Source organism: Astatotilapia calliptera, chromosome 23, assembly GCF_964374335.1.
Source record: "Astatotilapia calliptera chromosome 23, fAstCal68.1, whole genome shotgun sequence".
NCBI lineage: Eukaryota > Metazoa > Chordata > Actinopteri > Cichliformes > Cichlidae > Astatotilapia > Astatotilapia calliptera.
The window spans coordinates 38502414-38528866 of NC_137443.1; the positions used below are offsets into that span (position 1 = coordinate 38502414).

At 39.1% G+C, this 26453-nt stretch overlaps 1 protein-coding gene across 1 annotated transcript in view; it reads left to right on the top strand.

The window, feature by feature from the left end:
* Window positions 1-4586: 4586 nt before the first annotated feature.
* The window catches only part of LOC113016550 (FERM and PDZ domain-containing protein 4-like), a 41875-nt gene continuing 20008 nt past the window's right edge, over window positions 4587-26453 (top strand). The window contains exons 1-8 of the mRNA XM_080297008.1: window positions 4587-5154; window positions 6220-6342; window positions 15179-15330; window positions 16530-16632; window positions 18350-18395; window positions 22975-23079; window positions 23301-23408; window positions 25528-25659. Of these exons, the coding sequence (XP_080153134.1) occupies window positions 5081-5154; window positions 6220-6342; window positions 15179-15330; window positions 16530-16632; window positions 18350-18395; window positions 22975-23079; window positions 23301-23408; window positions 25528-25659 (843 nt within the window). The 5' untranslated portion in view covers window positions 4587-5080. The remainder of the gene's footprint in view (window positions 5155-6219; window positions 6343-15178; window positions 15331-16529; window positions 16633-18349; window positions 18396-22974; window positions 23080-23300; window positions 23409-25527; window positions 25660-26453) is intronic.

Below are 26453 nucleotides of genomic sequence, written 5' to 3' on the forward strand. Positions count from 1 at the left end.
TAACAGATTACCTTGAGATAAAACTGATGTAAGTTAAAACTCACAGTCATCTAAACGTTGGGCAGCAGATGAAAAATATTGTTTTCCTCTGTTAAAATCTGTAGGTTTTGTCTTTCTAGTGTGATTTTTTTAACAGGCAACTAACTTTATAATTTGCCTTAAACTTTACTGATGTTATAAAATTCAGGAGCTTAATATGTAAAAAAAACAAAAAAAAGTTGTTATTTTTAGCATCAAAAGTGGGTTAACCTTCTTGGTAAAATATTTATTTAAGATAAATTGGTTAAATTTGTCACCAAATATGATATTCATAATCTCCCACATGATGGATTTCAAAAACCTTTGTAGGTAACATTTTTCATTGGGTGTTGAAAAAGTCAAAACTTAAAACAAAAACAAAAAAGCTCATGGTTATCAGAAAAGCTAAATGCATTCAGACAGCTAATATTTGTTTCCATTTTGATGTAAATACAAAATTTAGAAAGTGATACATTTCTGAAGAGATTCTCAAATGGAATATCTAGAAAACAAGCTAATTGTAGCATTTAGCTCTAGCATAAAGGTGGTCCATTTATAAACATTTTAATCAGCCTAAAATGATTTAATCAATAAAATATTGTTACAGTTTAATACCGTTTTAATCCATGCTTAATGGTCTTATTGTGATAAAGTCTGAAAGTTATCTTTTCACTCAGTTGTGGCTAACACTCTTTCGCTAAATACAGTTTTTGCCTGTACACATTTTTGAAAGACTGAGAAAGACTTTGATGGAGTTTGTAAAACGACTTTGAGGAGTGGTGTGAATGACTGAGAGAAATCAATCCCTTGGATAAAGTTTTGGAGAGAAACACGAGTTGATCAATTTAAAATAAAAGACACCTTTTTGAAGTCAATACACTGTCCTTTTCAGCAAAGGCAAACCTATGAACAAAGGACCCTGCTGTCTCTTTTGAATGCATATTGGATTGACCGCAGGTTGAAGTAAAACTCTTCAAAGGAGGAAACAGGAATGAGTGGGGGCTTGTGTACACAAACTAAGCTTTACCACTTCAATTAGACAGAGACATGGTGTGGTTTCAGGGTTAATTTTTATGTAAGTTTGTACGTTTCTCCACAGACGTTATTTAGTAAGAAATACCTTCCATTTTGGAAATATTAGGAATTATTGAGAGAAGCAATAAAGAAGCCTGAATCATATGTAGGGATAGAAAACATTTCAGTGCGGTTAATAATAAAAATGTTATCTTAAACATGCTGCTGTAACACTTGTGATGCCGAACAAAGTTACGAATGGTAATTTAGTGATTGAACATAGAATTAAAGGGTTATAATTTTCCATTTTGAAAAATTATTTTGACAGATTTTGATACAGAGCAGCAGAGATGGGCAGTAACGCGTTACGCGTTACTGTAATCTGATTACTTTTTCGAGTAACGAGTAAAGTAAGGGATTACTATTGCAAAAACGGTAATTAGATTACCGTTACTTTCCCCTAGGAACGCTGCGTTACTGCGTTACTAAAACCGTGATTTTTTGCGAGAATGTCTCACGACAGTGACATAAGCGAGTGCGCCGTTAGTGACAACAGCTGTGTGCAGACCAACAATGGATCACATATCGATTGTGGGAGAGAGTATGAGCGAGCGTTTAAAACGTGGAAGTACTGACCTTAGTTTGAGTTTGATTCCATAAAAAGTGACAAAAACATTAGCGTCCATCGTGCGTGGGAAGAAAACTTCTTTTTACAGCGAAAAAACCCCTAAACTTCCGAGCAAGCACCGAGTGCGCAACGACGTAATGGGAAACTCACAGAGAAACTCGCGGATTCTTCAACTGACCGTGGCACACCTGCACCAGGGTAAACCTCCGCCTACCGCAGTCCTGCTTTACAGGTGAAAATAGAGCAACAGGACCGCTGAGTCTTTGACTTTATTTATTTTCTGCTGTGTTTTACTTGCATCTATTTGAAAGAGTGAGTGTAAACACAAAAAATATTTTATTTTATGAGCTGGAATGTGTAGAAAATAGGTTTAAATGTTAAACTAATTTATTCAAGTCAGAGAATGGTGCATATAATTAAATTTTTGCTTGATTGCATAAAGTTAAAAGATTAAAACTGATAAAACAAGTTAAAAAAAGATACTTTTCTATTTGATTACATTTTGTATGATGGATTATGTAGAAAAAGTAGAATTGGGCTGAAAGATCTATCGCTTTATCACCTCGTCAGGTTGTAAATCGTGTTTTTAAAAAGTAACTAAGTAACTAAGTAACTAAGTAATTAATTACTTTTGAAAATAAGTAATCAGTAAAGTAACGGGATTAATTTTTTGGGGAAGTAATCAGTAATTAGTTACTGATTACTTTTTTCAAGTAACTTGACCAACACTGCAGAGCAGTAATGGTCCAGGTGTTACCCAGGCTGGACTGAATAAGATTGCTGGCTTTATTTTCCATGTTAGAGTTTGGTTATAAACCTAAATGTCTACAAAACTGTCTGATATACAGTAACTATGAAGTTTTTTATATTATACAGATATATGGTCCTTAATTTCAGTAACTCTGGCTTTACCTTTCCCAGCAAGTTGACATTTTTCATCTTTGAAGGATCTGAAAGACTCATTTAGCAGCAGTTGACAGTACGTATAATCCCACTTGGACACCTCCTTAGTGATTGTTTTATTTTCATTTTTACCCCCAGGTTAATTGTAGGTGCTATGAACTGCTTGGTTAGCTATAAAACGGTTCATTTGGGTTAGAGTTTCCCTTTCGTGGCATTAAGAATATGTGTTAAAAAATACCCAAATTCCCAAGGGTCATTTATAACTGTCCATGTTGTCCATACGTACAAAGTTAGTTGTAAAGTAACAGTGTAAAATGTAAGTTACTGTAACAGTTACTGAAAAGGTGTCACTAGTGTTGACAAAATTTCAATATTAGGAGGAGTAGAAGGGACAAAAGCTATCCAAACCCACCTAACCCTGTATAAAAAAGCAATTGTCCCCTTTGTGATTGTGGCGTGGGTGTGGTCTCTGGCCAGCTGCAGAAGAGGGGTGATGCAGTGAGCTCCCAGGGCGGCGCAGGGGCGGGGTGAACAGGTGTGCTGGGGACCTGTCACTGATTGTCTCTCTCTATATGTTGGCAGTGACAGTCGGAGAGAAGAGCGGACGTGACAGCAGTGGGAGAGAGCGGGAGTGTCTGTGTCCCGATGCAAAACCACAGTATTGAATAAAAGTTCTGCTGTCGCCATATTCGCCCGGCTTATGTTTCTTGGGTCCGACGTTACAGTGATTAATCAAATTTTTTGGGGAAGCAAAGTTCAGTTTCACCAGCTACACTCAGGCCCTGTTGAATGAAAGAGAAATAAGCTAAAGGATCTCAAAAAGCAACACATCAAGCGACTATCTAAAGAAACAGCTGAGAAACAAAGTCACTGACATCGATCAGTCTGGAAAGGTTTATGAAAAGTAAACAAACAATAAAATAAAGGTTTTGGAGTGGACTATCAAATTACAGACTTAAATCTGAATGAGACGCTTTAGCATGACTTCAAACAGGCTGTTCATGATTTTTAAAAAAGAATAAGCTCCAATGTGGTTGAATTAAAACAATACTTTAAAGAAAAGGGAGCCAAAATTCCTCCACGGTGATGTAAAAGACTCATTGCCAGTTAGAGCAAACACCTGATTGCAGTTCCTCCTGCCAAAGCGCGGCATAACCAGTTATTACGTTTAGAGAGCAATTACTTTTTCACACAGGCCTGGATAGGCTTGGATTAAATGAATGAAATCAGCAGTAAGAAACTGCATTTTGTATCTACTCAGGTTATCTTTGACAAATATTAAAAATATGTTTGATATGACATATCAAAACTACAAGGAATAAGAAATGGGGCAAGTACTCATTCACAGTATGTATGTTTGACATGTTTAATACAACAGGACAGATAATACAGAAATGATACTAGTGGGGTTTTTTTGTTTGTTTTTTTACACATATCACTTTTTGTAAAGCTAATGCTGCTTTTGAGCCATTAAAACTCCTCATGCACCCCCTTAAGTCTTGGCTGTACTTTGGCCACTGTGTATTACCAGAGGTTTGACACTAAGTAATCAAATTACAATTGCTAAATCATTATCTTTTGAGGGGTTGCATGCTAGCATTGTCATTCTAAGCACATTTAACTTCTTATGCTAACACTAGCATTTATTTTATAACTCGCTCATCTTTTTAGTTTTATTGTACGACATTCCTGTCTACTTAGGGAAAGTTCTTGGTTTTTTTTCCCCTTTTCTGCAAAAAGACCAAAAGTGGCAAGTAAAGCAGCGATGGCGTCCAGGTGAACTTTCAGTTTCCTCTTCCTGCTTCCTGCCGTGTGACTCCAGCTCTCAGCTGGAGCGGCGTTTCCATACACGCGGTGCTGGTCTCCCAAAATCCTCTTACTTCCCCCCTCCACACACACACACATCCTCACATAGTTATCTACAGCTGAACACGCTCACACACAGAAACACTCATGCTCACACTCGCAGACACACACAGCGTGGATTTGTTTTCTCTGTGATGAGAGGGATTATGGGATAAAGGAGACGAGGCCACAGCAGTTTAGTTCAGGTTGGACCAAAGCTGCTCTCAGCAGCAGCAGCACCAGCAGCAGCACAAAGACAAATAGATGAATGTCTGGCTGCACACTGGAGATCTGCACAGCCGTTAACGCCATGGCCAGTGTGTCTTCTGGGTGCAAGAGCTTCTGATTGGGATTCTAAAGTGGAGAGTGGATATGTTTTTCTTCCAGATGACTGAAGATCAGCAGAAACAGAAGCATCTAAGCGTAATCCGTGGAAGGAAACCGAATAGAGAGGAGTGGAACTCAAAAGCCGGAAAGTGTTGAAATGGATCTGTTGCTTCTAAGGATAACTCCAAAATCAGCTGTTCATCTTTTTAAGCTCTGCAAAATGTGAAATATTTGTCGGGAGACAGCTGAAACATCCCTTTTAGACTTTATTTAAGGCCAGCATACACTTTGAGTCAAAGGACAGTTTTCTGTTTCATATACAGCACGCTATGATATGACTGACTGATGTATTCAACCCATCAAGAGCACAATATGGGAATGGATTGGCTGGATTCGTACGGCGATGATGTCCTCATCTAGTATGCAATTTCACCTGCTTTAAAAATGTGTGTCAGATAGTGACTGAACAGCTTGCCTCAGTCACTTTTGAGAAAAGCAAGAGCGGGAACATTAAATGTGCAGAAAGCACTGGAGAATCAGCTGTTCGATCAAATACAAGTCTGCATTTTGCCACTGAAATGCCGCTAAGACTAATTCTTACCGTAGCTATGCTCCGGCAGGCATAAACTTCTCCTGGTTTGCGGCAGAGGGAGTAGTCTAAACAAAACAAATCAAACAGTAAAGATGAGCACATGCAGATGCTGCACATTATTTCCGTGGAGAGTTAGGGGATGGGTGCTTAATGATCTGTGTGCGATTAGTCACTGTAGCATGTGAGACTTACTGTAAAGTCACTGAGTCACTAGGATGATACATCCAGTTCTCATCATTTTCTTTTCTGGTATAATTCCCACTGAGGTGCCACAGTGGCTCTTCTCCCATCTCTTCCCCTTTGACTCCGTGGACTCCCACCCTCCTGAAACCCATAATGGCATTGTTAGCTTAATCTGCAATAAGAGAATCAGCTGTCACATCGGTGTGTTCCCTCACCGTGTGCGTACCGTTCTGCTGAGCGACCACCGCGGAGCCGCTCGTGCGTGCAGCCATCGATTGCCTATCTGCGGAGTCGATGAGCTGTTATTTGACTGCGGTCGATTGCACTAAGCAGTGCGATCTCACACCGGGAGAGAAGAAGTCTTACTAATTGGAATGAGCAAAAATCAAACTAGAGGTGCACAAAGTGTCTCTGAGAGTTTATTTTGAATATACTAGTTTTATTTAAATGCTGTATGATGATCGCATTTTCCAAATGGAGTAAAATATGGGTAAAATTGTTACACTGTAGTCTTGAAATCCAGTAATGCTATCCATCTTACCAGGTTTTCACTGTCTTGATTAAAGATGACGGTCGCTGTTTGTCTTTATTACCCAAAACAAAAGGCCAATCGATACTTAATCGAACAGTTATTTTTAGTCTGGAATACATTATTTGCTTTAATTCTCTCTTAAAATGTGCTTGCTTTTCCTTTGCTCCATTTCTTTAGCCATAAGAACAAAACATCAGGCTGGCCGCCTCCTGGCCCAGGCTCCTGGGGAGGACTGCAGGGGCCCCCATACAGTTGGGACAGCATGAACAGCGCCAGGGAGGGACGGGAATGCCTCACCAAGTATGTATGATGATAAGCACTGGCATGCATGTGTTTAAATGTGTGTTGTCATTCTGTTTATGCACAGTTATGCACTCATGCAATAATTGTGCATAAATTATTGCATGAGTGCATCACATGTGGATGCATCATGGAAAAACTACAGTATATGAACCATAAGTGTGAAAAAAGTCATGTTCAGTGAAGTCTAAATGTTTAAGGTTTTTGCAGTGCAATTATCTTTATATGGCTAGTTGCTTTGATGACTTACACTGTGGTTAATGTGATTAGGTTAACAGATGATCCTATGTTGGCCATAGGTGTGAATGTGAATTATGACCTGTCCTGGGTGTACCCCGCCTCTCGCCCTATGGCAGTTGGGATAGGTTTAATTGAATAAGTGGAAATGGATAGTAGGCTACTTTGGTAATGCTGATATACAACATCACAATGTAACAGTTTTAGAGTAGTTTACCAAGAGTTGTGAACAGAATCATTAATATAAAAAAAAACATCCCAATTGTGAGAAAAAAAGACTAGTATGTGGAATTTATAGTACAGGGTGGGCCATTTATATGGATACACCGTAATAAAATGGGAATGGTTGGTGATATTAAAGTCCTGTTTGTGGCACATTAGTATATGTGAGGGGGCAAACTCCTCAAGATGGGTGGTGACCATGGTGGCCATTTAGAAACCGGCCATCTTGGATACAACTTTTGTTTTTTCAATAGGAAGAGGACCATGTGACACATCAAACTGATTGGTAATGTCACAAGAAAAACAATGGTGTGCTTCAACGTAACTTTATTCTTTCATGAGTTATTTACAAGTTTCTGACCATTTAAAAAAAGTATTCAATGTGCTGCCCATTGTGTTGGATTGTCAATGCAACCCTCTTCTCCCACTTTTCACACACTGATAGCAACACCGCAGGAGAAATGCCAGCACAGGCATCCAGTATCCGTAGCTTCAGGTGCTGCACATCTCGTATCTTCACACCATAGACAATTGCTTTCAGATCACCCCAAAGATAAAAGTCTAAGGTGGTCAGATTGGGAGACCTTGGGCGCCATTCAACTGGCCCACGACGACCAATCCACTTTCCAGGAAACTGTTCATCTGAGAATGTTCGGACCTGGCACCCATAATGTGGTGGTGCACCATCTTGCTGGAATAAATCAGGGAACGTGCAAGCTTCAGTGCATAAAGAGGGAAACACATCATCATGTAGCAATTTCAAATATCCAGTAGCCTTGAGGTTTCCATTGATGAAGAATGGGCCCACTATCGTTGTACCCCATATACCACACCAAACCATCACTTTTGTTGTTCTAGCAGTCTTGGAGGGATCCATCCAATGTGGGTTAGTGTCAGACCAATAGCGGTGGTTTTGTTTGTTAACTTCACCATTCACATAAAAGTTTGCCTCATCACTGAACAAGCATTGAAATCTGCTGCAATGACCCGGTTACTGCGTTCACCAGATATCAACACAATTTCGATCCGCTCCTCACATGTTAACCTCTTCAACATGTCAATGGCTGTGAACAAAGAGAAACTTGTAAATAACTCATGAAAGAATAAAGTTACGTTGAAGCACACCATTGTTTTTCTTGTGACATTACCAATAAGTTTGATGTGTCACATGGTCCTCTTCCTATTGAAAAAACAAAAGTTGTATCCAAGATGGCCGACTTCTAAATGGCCACCATGGTCACCACCCATCTTGAGGAGTTTGCACCCTCACATATACTAATGTGCCAAAAACAGGACTTTAATATCACCAACCATTCCCATGTTATTACGGTGTATCCATATAAATGGCCCATCCTGTATATATAAACCATTAGCGTTAACCCGTTAATGGAAATTTGCCGCGTTAATGCGGTTATGGCGTTAACGTCATTTTAACAAGATTAACACTGGCAGCACTAATATATATATATGAACAGTTATATATTTAAATAGCTGTCAAAAAGGAATATAAACAACAGTGGAAATGCAGTATGCATGAAGCAGTGTAACAGTCCCAAAGCAGTGGGGTGGGCATTGTTTCAGCGGCCTACAAAAGTAGCCATTGTTTGAGGTAGTTTGCATTCCATCAGTGCATATGCAGGCTGTTGTCTCTGCAAATTTGTCATGCAGGAAAACACCTCCTGCCATAAGGACATGCTCAACTCACTGGCAGCGAGGTGCTGGCATAAAGAACACTATGCACATGCTCAGCTGCGTGTAGAGTCTGTGGGATTCTGTTAAGATTTCTGATTTCTCTATTAACATGAGACGAGTCCCTTCGGTCTCACAGACCTAGAGACCGGTCTCTGTAACCATCTTTTAACCTCCATTCACTAGGGAAGAATGTATATTTTCCCAACTGGCTAGGGACTGGTTACTGGAGGTTGGTGCCTGTCGCTGGCTGAAATTGGTGGTAAAACGGTGCTTGTGTAGAAGATGTTATCTGCAAATACTTGTCAACTATTCAGTGAATGATAAAAAGTGTGAAGCAAAGCAGAAACAGAAAACACAAGTCTTTCTTCATAGTAAAACTGTGCCTTCTTACTGCTGCCAACACATTTCAAAAGGCCCAGCTTTTACTTTTAAGGTGAACAGTCTCTGTTTGTTGTTTGCATCATACCCTTCACAAATTTACCACCGGTAAGCTAGCAGTTGGCAAGTGTTTGCAGATAACTTGGCGACTTCACAGGCAACCGTGGCAATACATTTTTCCATAGCAACCTGTAGTTCTAGTTTAACAATCAATTTAATCATTGGTTATTATGAATCTTTGGCTCTCTTCTACAGTGTGTCTTATATACTGTCATCTTCCCATCACCCCAGACAGCAGACCTGAGTCTGGATCTATCAGAGGTTCCTTCCTGTTAAAAGGGAGTTCTTCCTTCCCACTGTCACCAAGTTATTGATCAAAGGGGGGTTGTTTGATTTTTGGGGTTTTCTCTGTATTATTTTTGGGTCTTTACTTTCCAGCATTAAGTGCCTCGAGATCACTGCTGTTGACTGCTGTGATTTGACACTATATAAATAAAAATGAATTGATTTGAACTGATAGTTGCCGTGGGATCACTGACTGGTCTCTAGGCCTGTCTTACGAGGGCTTTAGTTTTCAGGATTTTGAAAACTTAGATTATTACAGTTGTTGCCCAAGAACCATTAAATACTATAATATATAAATAGCAAGCTAAACTATTTCTTAATTACATTTCATATTGTTTTTAATCAAATCTTGCCCATCACACTGGCCTTTTGCCCTTTCCTTGATTCATTTATAGTATGAGGCATTGGAAGTAAATTGGAAGTAAGTCAAAAGCTCGCCACAAACTTTGCTTTCATGAAGCGCAGCCTGTCAAGAGAAGAGAAGAGCCATGGCTTGCTCTGAGATGAGCTGCCAAGTTGCAGATATACCCATCACTCACCCATCCCTGCTGTCCTTTCCTTTGTGTTTCCCCAAAACAATTATAAATAATGTCAAAAATCCAAATAACAAATGAGTTTGTCTCTATTAGCCAGTATATACTTGCCATATTTTTGAACTGGTTTTGCGATAGTGTGTATTTTACAAACCATAGCATTTTCTATTAACTTCCAATATTAATTTGCTTTCTTTGGACAAGAGGTTTCTTTTTTTCAGTAATCAATAAGTCATATGTCCAATGACTCGATCCTAATCATTTAAACAGAGCAGAAAAACTGAATCAATAATTACACGTCTTTATAGCAGCATACACCTTTAAACTGTGTGGAACCTGATAGTCAATACTAGGTTAGCTGGGTCTGTTAAGCCTGTTATATAACTCTAATATGCTCTGCTTTGTTCTTGACTGTATTACATTTTTTTGCCCAGTTGTTGGGTATCTATTGAAATTAACTGATGAAAGATGACTCTATTGTTTAAATGCACTCACTTAAATCTGCGCTTGAAAGGAAGAGAGCCAACCATTGCTTCCAGGAATCGTGTTTTATTTTTTAATAAACTTCTTAAATTATTATTATTATTTTTTTGCTCAATCGTTCAGTTATTTCTCTAGCATCTATTACCATGTGTCACACTAGGCTGAGGCCTAGTGGTAGAAACCTCAGTAATGGCTACCGCGCCAGTAAGGCAAGAACCTGGAATTTCTGAAACATTACCAGGATCTGACCTTTTGTTTCCAGCTTTCCCTTGACCCCGTGATGCCCTCGTCTTTCCTTCTGCGGGATTAAATCCCACCGATCCTGACGGGGAATATGAACCGGCATTGCAGATTGGAACATGCTCTGTCACGGACAGATTTACTCTGAGATTTCTGTGCCGAATGTACAATAGAGATCAATGTGATAATGGGCTAGGGAATGAGAATGTGGAATAAATGGCATAAAAGAAGTGGGGCAGAGATTCAGATTGATTGGTCAGAGATGAAGGTATACTGTGGATGCTTGGAACATGTTTCATGCTCTGAGCAGATTTAGGCAAAGCTGTAGATATACTATAATAAATAGATATATTTCACTGGTTCCTAAATAAAAGTCTCAAACCACCTGAGACAGTAAAAGAAATTATTTTTGTGAGTATTCATATAGTTGCACATAAATGTCAGTATGCACGAGGCAGAAATTTCACATGATCTACTGTATGGATTGTAGGCACTGAACAATGGGATGGATGCTGGCCAGGCAACAATAGACACCCTGTACTGGACTTTATGTGCAGACAGGAAGCAGCAGCTGCCAAGGGAGCCTTTTAAGCTGCAAAAGAGAAAGGAAGCTAGGATAGAGACAGAGAGAATGAGTTAACCCCACTGAAAGTGTGTATCAGCTCTTAATTAACAGGCAGTCTGCATTCTCAGTGTCTCAGCTGAGACAGACGTCTGAGGTTCAGCGGGCAAGAAGTAATTTAATACAGTACATTTACATTTTAGTGGTGCTTTCACCCCGAGTGCAATGACTTGCAATAAGACAAAGAAAATGGCGATGTGAAAAATTTAATATTAACCTATATTTAATAGAGGTGACCGCATATAGCCGCCAACAGCAGAGAACTATTGATTCACAGCAAGAAGATCTGGCTGATGCAGGGTGTTTCTATTTGCATGTTCTCGTGCTTCCACTGGATTCCTCTCCAAGCGCCAAAACATGCACTAAAGCCCTCCTTAGAAGTAGTGTTGGTCCTGGGGGGCACGTGGCTGCTGACTGCTGCTAAACACACAGGGCAAGTTTCTTAATAATTTCTCTTTTTTTTCTGGTTGTTTCCATTTTCAAGCTTTTTGGAGAGAATTAAATCCTTTTATTTCACAGTAAATGTGAGAAAGGAGTAAGGGTATGACTAAGTACTCACTTCCAGTACTGAAAAACTAAACCTAATGGCCACATTTTTGTATAGCTTATTTGTTGGGATTTTCTTATGGCTTAAAATCCAGGGTGTTTCTGCCTAATTAACTCATTGAACTGGACCGCTCCATTGAGATTGTGTTGTTGGCATGTTTTAAGAGCATTTTTAATATAATTATCCAATAAAAAATATGCTTTATATGTGGAGCAGACAGTCTAAGAAGTTTGTATGCTAGTTTTGGTGAGTAAAAGCTAGTATTTTATTATCTTCTTAGGAAATATTTTGATGTTAAATACCCATTGGCCCGCTGCCTTTTCTAGATGTCTTGGCACGGTTGAAAGATCCCAAAATAAAAGCTGAACTGACATCGGTTCAAGTTGCTCCTTTAATATCTCCTGGATGTCATTGTTAGCAATAGAAAGCTAACATGCACTGTGTTAAAGAACTGTTTTATGCTATCTCATTACTGATTGGAATAAAATCAAATAAAACATTTCCTGATTAAAAAGAATGAGAAGAAATGAAAATCAGAGTCAAAACTTCAAACTTTTGGGTCCACCACTTATCTTCCTGAGCTAATGACTTTTATCTTTAAACAAAAGCATTTTGAGTTTGTGATGCTAGCATCGCTTACAGATGCTATAATTATAAAAGTCACGCAACAGATGAAATTTACATTTACAAAAAATATAAATAGCTTAAAAGTGTGTTTTTGTAATGCTAGTCGATGATGGGCGATCGTGGCTCAAGAGTTGGGAGTTCGCCTTGTAATCGGAAGGTTACCGGTTTGAGCCCCGGCTTGGACAGTCTCGGTCGTTGTGTCCTTGGGCAAGACACTTCACCCGTTGCCTACTGGTGGTGGTCAGAGGGCCCGGTGGCTCCAGTGTCCGGCAGCCTCGCCTCTGTCAGTGCGCCCCAGGGTGGCTGTGGCTACAATGTAGCCTGCCATCACCGGTGTGTGAATGGGTGGATGACTGGATATGTAAAGCGCTTTGGGGTCCTTAGGGACTAGTAAAGCGCTATATAAATACAGGCCATTTACCATTTTACCATTTAGTCTGTGTATGTGTGGTCACAACCATCTACTAACCACATTAGTTATCGTTGCTTCAAAATAAAACAAAGAAAGATACATTTGATCCCTTCTTTGCAACACTTATATTTCCTTACTTCCAAACAGTTTTCCACCTCAGTTATCTCTTGAGCTGCATCCGTGTGTCCCTGTTGCTTATGTTAGTTTGGAACTGGTGTTTCCCACTCCTCAGAAGGATTCAGGAAGGCTTAGGTCATCTATGAAAGAGATCTGCCAACTGTTCTTATCCTGAACAGCCTGCAGACTTTCATACAGCTTCAAAAGACAAATTGCCTCCAGACTGCAAATCTGAGCGATTAAGTGAACAGAAGACCTGTACTCTCTTCTATAAGTGGCTTTTAAGCATAAAATGTTTGAAACCTGAGCCAGAGCACTGATTTATGACCAGCTGACTGCACAGCTCATATCATTCATTCCAAGTTTAAGGATCTCTGTCTCAGCTAAAATGATTTCTTCTGTACAACTGAAATTTAGTGATTGAATTCTAATGTGCATTTAGTCATATTCTCCTAGAAAACCTTCTTTATCCTGCAGGACAGATTTGATCCCTGTAATAGTCATTGTGCCCATTATGTCATCGAGAAGAGAAACTATTTGGCAACTTATTTTATGTCACTCTTCGTAAGTAGGTCAGCAAATTGTCTGAACTGAAAGTGAATTGAAGCCAAAGTTAAAGGAAAGGCGTCCTTTTTTTTTTTTTTTTGCCTTTTTAAATAGTGTAATTAAATTTGAGATATTGAAAATTATATTATACAAAATGATATTTCTAAGCTTGTGTTTTTTGTGGGGTAGATTTACATAATCCCATCCAATCTTTTTACACCCAAACAACAAACAGTAACCTTCCTTTATTTACTCAATATAATTGCAAAGCAGGCAGCTTCGTGGGTAGCAGAACAATTTCCCCATCGCTTTTTTCTACATGGAATTTCTAATAATGCTGAACATAGAATTGACTGGAGTCTCTTGAATAAATGCTCTATTCTATTATCTCATGCAATGACCAGGGGCAGCTCTAGAATTTTTCCATAGGGTGCCTGGATGGAGGCCACTAAAAATATTGGGGTGGCACACCAAAAACAAAATTTCCAGTTTTATTATGCTGTTGTCAAATATAGGTTACTTGAAAAATATGTGAAGAAAGAGAGAAAGAAAAAATATATGCCTAGTTGATTTCCTGCTATTAATATAAATTGATATCACTGAGAAAATGGTAAATGGCCTGTATTTGTATAGCGCTTTACTAGTCCCTAAGGACCCCAAAGCGCTTTACACACTCAGTCATCCATCCATTCACACACTGTTGAAAAAGTACATATGAAAACCAAATAAGATTTTGAAACCCATAATAATCTATTTTGATTGATTGATTGATTGATTGATTGATTGATTGATTGATTGATTGATTGATTGATTGATTGATTGATTGATTGATTGATTGATTGATTGAAGGTCCCAACCATGCTTTAATGATTCTCAGCAGAGCTGACCAGAAGAAGCCAAAGATTCACTCTCTGAGAATGGAGTTAATGTTAAGAACAAACAAGCTTTCCTGCAACCTGATCAAATAACTATAAATAACATGGCAAACAAATGCTATCAATTACTTAGATCAGTAGTGCTTTCAGTGGAAATAAGACTTTTGAAACTTCAAACAGCACACAGAGACCTTCTTGTGTTTCAAAACCAACCATTTACTGGTTTTGGTATAGTCTTGCGGGGGGGGGGGGGGGGGGGGGGGCAAATTTTGGGGGATGGCCAGTGCCCCCCCCCACCCCCCCCAGCCCCACCTTGGTGACGCCCCTGGCACTGACCATGGCTTCTAACTGTTAGAAAATTTAGAAGTAATGTTTATTATGTCATAATAGCACTTAGTACTAAAATACAGTACCCATGAGCCTTGACTCAATTGGATTTTTTGCTTCTCAGCCTTTAAATCAGGCTGAAAACCAGCCAGCAGCTGTATGTCTGCTATAATTCAGTTCAGTTCACTTTTATTTACTGTATATAGCACCAAATCACAACAACTGTCACCTCAAGGTGCTTTAAATGGTAAGGTAAGAGAGAGAAAACTCCAACAATCAGACCATAGCAACTTCCTTTAAGATAAAATTTCAGTTTTTAGGGCGCTTTTTAACTTTTGCACCATGCAGACATATACCAAGTTTCAGTAAATAGCTCTTTGAAAATACTTTTGTAGATATAAAAATAGTATTTTATGTTTGTCAAACTGCGTTGTTTTTGACATGTTTATAGATTAAACTGAAGAAATGGGAACAAATTGGGAAATGGGAATAGTGAGTTGGAAAGTCCAAAGAAAAACTCTGAAAGACCTTCAGAAAGCTCAAGATCATTTGCACAGTACTATACATCAATCAGAAAACTGTTTATTAGTGTTGGAATTTTACTTGAATTTCCTTGCGCTCTGTATTTTCTAGCCAAGTATCGCAGAGCAGCTCCCTGGAGGAGGTCCACCTAGATGGGGTCCCTCCTGCCCCTCGTCTGGTGGAGATGAGACGGGACCCTGTCCTGGGCTTCGGCTTTGTGGCAGGCAGTGAGAAACCGGTGGTAGTCCGCTCTGTTACACCAGGTGGGTGTCAAGATTGGCTTAAACTAACAATCTTTAAAATGAATACTTTTATTTATTCATTTGGGCAACTGTTATAATTTTATTTAGTTGCAAACTAACTGTACACTTGCCTACCCCTAACACAGTAGTCAGTGATACACCTCTACTACACAAGTACAGCTTTATTCCGTGTGGGAGTTTTGACTCTCTCTCACTTTTTCGGCATGCCTGTCAAATAATCAGAGACAATACGATATGTCTTTTTATTTTGGAATATTTGAGTCAGTTTTGATTGGATTTTACCACTTGTCTCAGCTTAAAGTGTTCTAAATAATTGATTTAATATTATAATAAATAAGAATATAAAAATAAAATCACAATAAAGCATTTAGAGCAACAAAAACTTCATTCACAGTGCAAAGTCAGAAGTCCAGTGATGGAAAGCCAGGAGAGTAGTCCTCAGAGTCACTACTTACTGAAAGCAAATCTGCCTCTGCTAAGATTTGATAAGAAGGCCAATAATATAACTTAGAAACAAAATAGGAAAATGAGCCATCCAGCTAAGCTAGTGTAGTGTGCAGATTGACTTATTTTGTTAGTTCTTTCTCCCCATCTGATTGGTTCTGATCAGCACATCAAATAGCTGCTGCTGTAGGAAACCGTGCGCTCTGTTGGGCTGTGTTTGCCTCAAGTAAGCAGCCACAGGCAAGAAAAAGCATGAACACAAATTCATGTTTGGAAGTCTATTTTCCACTAAAACTTTGATTTGACTGGCAGCTTGCCACATTGCTGCCAAACAAACAGTTCACAAACCCTTATTAAGTGTCAGCTTCATTGGCTGCACGGACACAGACAGTGATTAGGCATCTCAATAATCAATCAGTGCTGAATCCTAAGCAGACAATTGAACTGATGAATATTCTATTTACAATGGTTGGCCAAGGAAGGAAACGCATGTGCTAGCAGAGAGTAGATTAATGCTTACACCTATTACACGTGTCTAGACGAGCACAAACAACAAAGTATTTGCAAATTAGCTGCATATTTCACATCTGCAAAAATCACACACACACTCATTCGCCTTGTCAATTTAGCTGTAATTACTCTTGATTTTATTTGCAGGTAATCTTTGGCTGGCTAGACGACATCTGTCTGCCTGCTGCTTTCATGGAGCGCTTTGATCAGCTGTTGCTTGTTTGCGTGTGTTTGTATGTTGGTAGGTGGTCCATCAGAGGGGAAGCTGCTGCCAGGTGATGAGATCATCATGATAAACGACGAACCCGTCAGTTCGGCTCCTAGAGAACGAGTCATCGATCTCGTCAGGTAGATACAAAATCCAGATTGGTGAAAAATAACATTTAGAGAACACTTTTCCCCCTCACACTTTATCCACTGCTGCTTTCCCTTGCTTCTTCTGATTGGCCGCCCCTCTTAAATGACAAGTCTGAACAGCCAGTGGGTGGGGCTGTTGAGCCCAAAGTTCGAGCCGTTTTCATTGGATGACTTCTCTATTTGACATCACACAGATACACCAGTAGAAAATACTGTCTGAAACCAGTGTTTAGAGTAGACTGGGATGACTTTTTGCGATGTGGGACTTGCTGTTTGAAAAATTGCTCATGTTTTTTGAATAATTTATATGAGCATCAACCAGGGTAATAGTGTATATAGTCTCACCAGCCACTTTGTATGGAAAATAGCTCCAAAAAAGATTAAATATCCAGTGAGCCACAGTTCTGTAGCTCACTGGATATGGCCAGGCTGCTTTGAGCTGACAGGAAGGCAACGGTAACTCCAGCTCTAAGAAGAGCGTCTCTGAACATAAAACATGTTGAACCTTGAAGTAGATGGGCTACAGCAGCAGAAGACCACATCGGGCCCCAGTCAGTGTCAGCTAAGAATAGGAAACTGAAATCTGTACAAGATCACCAAAATTGGAAAATAAATCTCAATTTCTGTGACATTCAGGTTGTAGTGTCAGAATTCAGCATAAACAACATGAAAGCATGGATCCATGTGGGTTTGTGTTAAATATTCAGGCTGCTGCTGGTAGTTTAATGGGGTGGGGATTATTTTCTCGGCAAACTTTGGGTATCTTAGTACCATTTGAGGACCACAAATTGCCTGTTGCTCACCATGTCCATTGTGTTATGACCACCCATCTGCTTCCAGCTGGATAACGCACCATGTCACAAAAGTCAGATCATCTCAAACTGGTATCTGATAACAAGTTAATTAAACTCAAATGGCCTCCACAGTCACCAAATCTCAATCCAGTGTATAGATGGAGGTATGGATGTGCAGTCAACAAATGTGCAGTCTTATGTCAATATGTACATAGACAGATAGATAGATCACATTGTTGGATAAAGTGAGTACAGTATGGGAGAATTTATACTGCAGACATGTGACAGAGTCACACAGAGTAGCGTAACATAATGTCACATTAAGCAACAATCTGTGCACTAGATTGCCCAAAAAAAGTAATTGAAACAAAAAGATAAATAAGCTCCAGGTAAAGTGTTTAGGGTCCCTTTAAATGGCAGGTTGAAAAAACTAAAAAGTTAATTACAAAAACACAACAACATTAGTGAAACGAAAGTCATAATCATTCATTTGCTTTTAAAATTATGAAGTTTATTTCCAAGTGTTAGCGATGCTTTCCACTCGCCTGCTCAGTAGTTAGTTAACTCAGTTCTGCTTGTCACCCCAACATATTCTGAATAAATAACAAGAAAAATGAGAATCCTTTTGAAAACAGTGCGCAACGAAACAAATCGTGTTTCACTTCACAGGAAGTACAACCCCTTTTTTTGTAATTAAATGGGGAAAGTAATGAGTGTCTGTGTGCTTTTGGTTTTAACTGTGTCTGTTGTAAGCAGTGTTTGCCCGAGGCGTTCAATTCCATTTCACCCAGGCTAATCAAGATCGTGTTGTTTATTTGCCGTTATTGTTGAGTGGAATCATTGGGTTTTTGTTGTTGTTTATTTCTTTTTTCATGATTTTGATGACTTTACGGTTTTCTGTCTTCTTGTTCCAGGAGCTGCAAAGAATCCATCATGTTGACTGTTGTCCAACCTTATCCTGTGAGTAGATCTCGCAATATATACAGATACATTTGTCAAAATGTGTTGGGATGATTTATAAATCTAGAAAAATGTTCTGTTTTTGGTGACACATACACAAACCACTTTTTCCATCCATTCGTATTTTAAAAATGTGTTACTTTATCATGTGTTAAATTTTTTTATTGTTTTCATATATATAAATATATATATATATGTATATATATATATATATATATATATATATATATATACAGTATATATATATATATACACACTGTATATGTAATAGTAGAACATGAAATGTGGTTTCTGCATTTTATTTTTGAAGGACTTTTTGTTTACTTTGTTCAACCAAATAAAAAAAATATTTAAAATCACACAAGACATCCTTCTGCAGGCCTCTAAAACTCACCTGCGTTTAAACAATAAGGTGATAGTGATATACAATATTTTTATTGCTGACAACAAATTACATAAAGAGACCAAAATCAACAGTGAAATGACAACACAGTGAAACCAGCTCCTGTATATAATTATAAACACCCATTACAGTATGATTATGAGTAATTTAAGTGCTACTTTAGTGTGTTCCTGATTCAGATGTGTTGTTGCTATGCAAAACAACGCAATGTTGGATGGTACCGGGAGAGAAGATTGGCTGTTATTGGCTCTTTTCCCCATGAAGGTCTCTCTGCTGCCCACTGTGTGTGTGCAGAGCCAAATTAAGAGAGCCATTCTATTTCTTATTCATCCAATTTTACCAAAATTGGCTACAATTCAGCCAAGGGCATAGAAGAGTTGCTCAGAAGATAGTCTTCAATTAATTGGAATGAATGCAGAAAAATGCCTAAAATCGGCAATACTGTGCAAAAGTCTTGAGCCACCCATCATTTCTTTTGATGCAGGGTCATTCTGTCTCAAATCAACCAAACCTTCTGTCTCTAATGTGCATACAAATTTCATGGTAGGAAATCTTTATACTTTTTAAGATATTTTTGAAGTATGGTCCGGTAACACACTTTCAGGACTTTTTCTTCTTTTTTGCACATTGAAATCTGAGGCACTGCTTAAATATGAATATAAGCAGTGAATATAAAACATAAAAGCCTGAAAATTCTTTCTTTCTTACCAACAAAATGAGTCAGAAAATGGAACTTGAAACAGATAGATAGAAATGTTTACGCATCAGCTGGTTAAAATATGAAAGAAAAAAATGTGTCATTCAACTTTCATGCTTGGAGTTCATGAATTGAGCAAATATAACAAGTTGTATTACAGAAAAAAAAAGATTCTACCATCACAGATTCTGACCATTTTTTCCAAAAGAATATATCATGGAAACTATCTGATATATGAAGCTAAAAGTTCACAGCAGATATTATATATAATCAGACTTTGTACCATAACATTTTTGAGACTGAATGATCCTGCACCAGTTTATTCAAACATGCGCTGTCATGAATGCAAGTATAGTTTTTGTCTAACGAGTTACAAAGTCACTATTTGGTATGAGCAACTTTCTTCTTTAACACACCCTCAATTCTTTTAGGACACCCAGATATGCTCTTTCTGGCAAGTTGTCTGATACATGTAGACACAGCATTGTTTCATACTTTGAGTTAAGTGTTTCTTCAGTGATTCATAGGTCAGTGTTACGTAGCTTAAAAGCAAATCAAGAAAAACATTCCTCTGAAAATGTCCAAAGACAAACTTTGATAGACTTTGAGAAAGCCTGGAGAACTATTGCCCAAGACCACTTTAGTTGTTGGAAGCAAACTATAAAGAATTTATCATGGCTCAAATACTGACTACCGCCTTCTAGACTTTTTCCAGAAGGGCTTTGTTCCCTTTAAAGCAATTTATTTTAATTGTCATTGGTAGAAACAGCATCACTGACTCAAACAGGAATGACAAGCGAACTAGCCTGATGTGCTTTTTTCTTCTGGCCCCAGGTCAGTCAAACCTTGTCTTTAACAGTAGAGGTTTCCAGTGTGTTACCTCAGCATAATCAGAAAATGAAGTCATCCCATTTGTCTGTGATTGCTTAGGGCCACATTTACAAATGTCTTGCACCAGCACAAACTGGGCTTTGGTACTAAAAAAAGTTGCTGGTATTTACAAAAAAGATCACAAAGTGCTTCACAAGGAATGACAGAGTATAAAGCAAAAACAGACAAAAGTTAACAAAATGTAAATTCTAAAAAGATGTGTTTTTAGTTGTCTAAAGTGTCACTAGCATTGACAAAATGGTAGTATTTTATAACCAAGTAGAGAAGAGGAGTCGCTCTGCAAGCTAACAGCTTACAAGCTAGCAGTTAAGTAGGCCTATAAAGTTCAGGAGTCTTCCAAGAGGAAATAAAAGTGAGACTTGTGGAAGAAAATCAAATTTTTGTGCGAGATTTTTGCAACTTACCCTGTTCTATGTGTATTTCTGGGAGTTTCTCTTTCAAGATCTAAATCATTTAGAGAATAATTTACTGCTATTTAACGTGGGGTTTTTTTGTTTTGTTTTGTTTTTTGGTGTGCTGGGACTGCACCTGGGTTTAGTGCAACTTTTTTAAAACAGTAAATCTGGCCCATAGTTTTTTAATTCCACTACCTAATGGCAAGAATAAACTTCAGCTTTCAGCCACTATAGAGAAAAAGTCCTGTAAATACAGTGTATGAATGTTTTTGGAAGTAGTTTGTAGTTTGTTTTTAGTTTGAGCTATTTTAGGGGGATATCTGTGTGTGCAGGTGACTATTACTGTGCATAATTATTAGGCAACTTAACAAAAAACAAATATATACCCATTTCAATTATTTATTTTTACCAGTGAAACCAATATAACATCTCCACATTCACAAATATACATTTCTGACATTCAAAAACGAAACAAAAACAAATCAGCGACCAATATAGCCACCTTTCTTTGCAAGGACACTCAAAAGCCTGCCATCCATGGATTCTGTCAGTGTTTTGATCTGTTCACCATCAACATTGCGTGCAGCAGCAACCACAGCCTCCCAGACACTGTTCAGAGAGGTGTACTGTTTTCCCTCCTTGTAAATCTCACATTTGATGATGGACCACAGGTTCTCAATGGGGTTCAGATCAGGTGAACGAGGTGGCCATGTCATTAGTTTTTCTTCTTTTATACCCTTTCTTGCCAGCCACGCTGTGGAGTACTTGGACGCGTGTGATGGAGCATTGTCCTGCATGAAAATCATGTTTTTCTTGAAGGATGCAGACTTCTTCCTGTACCACTGCTTGAAGAAGGTGTCTTCCAGAAACTGGCAGTAGGACTGGGAGTTGAGCTTGACTCCATCCTCAACCCGAAAAGGCCCCACAAGCTCATCTTTGATGATACCAGCCCAAACCAGTACTCCACCTCCACCTTGCTGGCGTCTGAGTCGGACTGGAGCTCTCTGCCCTTTACCAATCCAGCCACGGGCCCATCCATCTGGCCCATCAAGACTCACTCTCATTTCATCAGTCCATAAAACCTTAGAAAAACCAGTCTTGAGATATTTCTTGGCCCAGTCTTGACGTTTCAGCTTGTGTGTCTTGTTCAGTGGTGGTCGTCTTTCAGCCTTTCTTACCTTGGCCATGTCTCTGAGCATTGCACACCTTGTGCTTTTGGGCGCTCCAGTGATGTTGCAGCTCTGAAATATGGCCAAACTGGTGGCAAGTGGCATCTTGGCAGCTGCATGCTTGACTTTTCTCAGTTCATGGGCAGTTATTTTGCACCTTGGTTTTTCCACACGCTTCTTGCGACCCTGTTGACTATTTTGAATGAAACGCTTGATTGTTCGATGATCACGCTTCAGAAGCTTTGCAATTTTGAGACTGCTGCATCCCTCTGCAAGATATCTCACTATTTTTGACTTTTCTGAGCCTGTCAAGTCCTTCTTTTGATCCATTTTGCCAAAGGAAAGGACGTTGCCTAATAATTATGCACACCTGATATAGGGTGTTGATGTCATTAGACCACACCCCTTCTCATTACAGAGATGCACATCACCTAATATGCTTAATTGGTAGTAGGCTTTCGAGCCTATACAGCTTGGAGTAAGACAACATGCATGAAGAGGATGATGTGGACAAAATACTAATTTGCCTAATAATTCTGCACTCCCTGTAGCTCCTAACAGCTGCACCATTTCTTTCTCTTTAAAGAAAACATGTCCTCCTCCTTCCACTGGAGGAAATGTGCTCTAGGTGGAATGCAACAGAAAGGTTATGATGTCAGTGTTTTCATGGCATTTGTTACTGTCACGAACAAAGGAGTTTAAGTTTAATCGTTTAAAGGAGTGGAAGTGATGATCCTGTATTTCCTAACACTTCAGAATTTCCTCCTGGGTTACATTTCTGCTAAATAAAGTATGAAGAGTCTGCTGTAAAAGTGCTGTTTTTGATTGATTTTGGGGGGGGGGGGGAAGAGTCAAACATAGCTCTTATAGTCCATAAACTGGGACTGAAAACAGTTTTTTTTTTTTTGTTTGAACATCGATTTTCCTGTTGATCTCTTTCTCTCCATCTGTTTGTCTCTTTCTTCCCTTCCTCTCCTCTCTTGCTTGCTTTCTCTCTATCACTTTTTGGACGCTTGCCTCCTAGTCCCCTAAATCAGCGTTCATCAGTGCAGCCAAAAAAGCCATGCTCAAGTCCAATCCGGTCAAAGTACGCTTTGCTGAGGAGGTCATTATAAACGGCCAGGTTCCGGTCAGTTCTACCACACAAACACATGCACTCGCGCATACACACGAGCTTGTATGACCTATATAGGCAATGCCAGCTGGTTTCCACTTTAGACAGCGATTTCAATGGATGTAAGACAGTCACATAAATGAGTTACGACATGGCACTTTTATGAATTCCTTCCATGTATTGAACCCACGGCACGTGCACAGAATGAAAAGACTAATCCTGTCCCTCCTTTGCAGAACCCGATGAAGGACAACTCTCTTCTGTTCATGCCAAATGTCCTAAAGGTCTACCTGGAGAACGGGCAGACAAAGTCCTTTCGCTTTGACTGTAGTACCTCCATCAAGGTATGCGTGTGCAACAACTTAAGGCTTACGTCATGAAATAAGCAGCTTCTGCTGCATTTGTAATTACAGTAGGGGGATGTTATCAAGAGTCCAAATTAGTGAGTCTTAACACACGCGCGGACTGTGAAATTCACTTCCATTTGTTTGAGCTCTTTAGTTATTCAGTCAAGGCGACAAAGAGCGTATTCTCATTTTTTGACTTGTTAATTCTTATTCAGCTATGATCCTCTGAAACTCCCAGAGCGAATTCAGAAAGCAAGAGGCATAATGACTTTCTTTTCTCTCAACCTCACAGCAAAGGATGTCATCCTAACCTGGACAGAAATTGCCTTTTATCTTTCTTATTCACCACTCTCCAGTGGGTGGGACAGAAATGACCAGTAGAATAAAGCTGCCAGGTGATGCCAAATGATCAAGTTGGGGTATACAGTGAATAGGAGACAGCATTTACTGACTAAAGAGATTTTCGGGATCAGAATGAGGTGCTGCACCTGGTCAAAGTGGACGATTCTTTGATGAACTCAGTCACAGCTGCTACATTTTCTTTTAACCTGAGCTCACCTATTTGATCGCTGCACACTGCTACTGTTTGAACTGCTGCTGTTGAGGTACACCTCATGCAAATGTGTTACTACCAAAGCTCCAAAAGGAAGCAGTCAGATGAGTGACAGGCCTGCTGGAAGCAAGACACCTTACTTACTAAAACATGCTTTGACCTTTTTATATAAAGTTACCACCAGAATAAGTTATCCTGCACTCCACACCGCTTTGTTGCTTCTGTCATTTAGTTTATGTTACAAACACAGGAAAAATAACAGTTTTGCATAAAATTCAGGCGTAATGCCATCATATCTTCCCTGCATGGAACTGTAGTCATGACCTACTTAAACACTTAGATATGCTTATATTGTAATCCAGTGCAGAATATGTTAAGGAATTAAGAGGGTAATTAGCAGCATAAGTGTTGCTGATCAGATGCTAATCATCACCAAGTATGAGCACTTCTATATATTCACTCCAGAGTCAGGCCTTGCAATGATTCACCATGCACAAGACTTCAACAGCAATTTCCTTCGGACAGATGAGACCAAAATGGAGATGTTTACCATAATGCACAGCATCATGTCTGGTGGAAATCAAACGTAACACATCAGCACAAACACCTCATACCAACTATCAAGCACGGTGGTGGAGTGGTGATGATTTGGGCTTGTTTTGGAACTACAGGACCTGGGTATCTTGCAGTCACTGAGTCAGCCATGAACGTCTCTGTCTACCAAAGTATTTTAGAGTCAAATATGTATCTGTTCAAAAGCTAAAGCTTGGCCAAATTGGGTCATGCAACAGGACAATAAACCCAGGCAAGGCAATAAATCTATAACAGAATTACTGAAGGTTGAAGAGTTTTCTACAGACTTTTCTTCATCACTCAGTTTAAGACTGTTTTTCTTCTTTTGGCTATGTATGATGTCATAGAAAGTAATCTCAATAAGACATAGTTTTGGGTATGAGTGGAACCCTCACCCTTTAAATTGCTTTAAATTGTCTGATTGGCTGACTCTCACAAACAGGCAGCAAATCGGAAGATATTTGTCCTGAAGGGAAGGATGATAAAAAAAAAGACATATTTCAGACTCGCCAAATTAGTGAAACCTCTCTTTCTGTCAGTGTGAAGAAGTTTAACAACACATTTAAATTCTGAAATATAATATAAGAAAAAGAAGTGCAAATTCAATAGTATGTGTAAAACATATGAAAACACAATTAAAAGTCCAACATTTATGAACACCTTTGATCACCTTTGTCATATTTTGCAATACAGTCCAGTGGGTTGGACTGCTGTCTTTGTCTGGCCGATTATGGCCCTCATGCCTTATGTTTGACTGTCATGGGTGAAGCCCATGAGAGTCCCAGTATAAGAGCAGTAGGCTTTTTTGATAGCCAATGAAGAATAAAAAGCTTCAGTAGAACCCTAGACTTAAAATATTAAGTTGGAAATAACCGTAATAGGTCCCTTTTAAGTGTGCTTAAAAGTCTTTTTTATTTTAAAGGTATCCTGAGGAAGGTTTTCAAGAACAGTTAAAATCTGTTATTGTGAGTTTTTCTATTATTCTTTCAGGAAGTTATCCTGACCCTGCAAGAGAAGCTGTCAATCAAATGCATCGAGCACTTCTCCCTGGTGTTGGAACAGAGGACCGAAGGCTCTGAGAGTAAACTGCTTCTCCTGCACGAACAGGAGATGCTTACTCAGGTCGGGGATGTTGCCTTGTTCTTTTCACTTTCTTTGCCTTCTTTTCTGTCTTTCACACACAACAACTGGCACACACACACACACACACACACATTCCTGCTCAGTATTCAAGCAGCATTTAGACCCCAGTGTCATTTATCAGCACTTGCACAGCAGTGGCGACAGCTCACATTACACCTACACAACCACACACACATACACAGTGCCCAGTATATTCTAATAGGGTTCATCACAGGAGGACAATATTAATATTCATGCCACACAGTTCAGATGTGAAGAGCTCTGCACGTGGCACACACAATGGCTGAAGACTCTTTGAGAGTCTGAAAACTATTCTCTATACTGTAATACACCCGAGTGTCACTACTGAGGACAGGTGTGTTTGAGGAAGCTGGTAACTCTTGAAGTGTATAGATTAAAAGAAAAAAAAAACTCTTGCCCTTTCTACACGACGCAATATTAAATAATTTACAAAATATGATCAATATTTAAAAGACGATGCCAGTCTTGTGGTTTTGTCTTGAATGGAGGATGGAAGCAAATGCATGAACAACCACAGCAAGCAAAGTGAGGTTTTTCTAGGTTACTGCTGCTGGATTGCACAAGCATGTCTTTAGGTTGCAAAGTGGTCTTAATACAACTAATATGGCTATGAATATACAAAACAAAACAGTGCCGCTGCTGCTGTCGTTGCTTTTGTACCATTACTAATGTTTCTGCAGCCAATGCTATATATGTTCACCACTGGTCATAAATGTATTCATAAATTTAAGACTTTTACTTGAAGATTCACA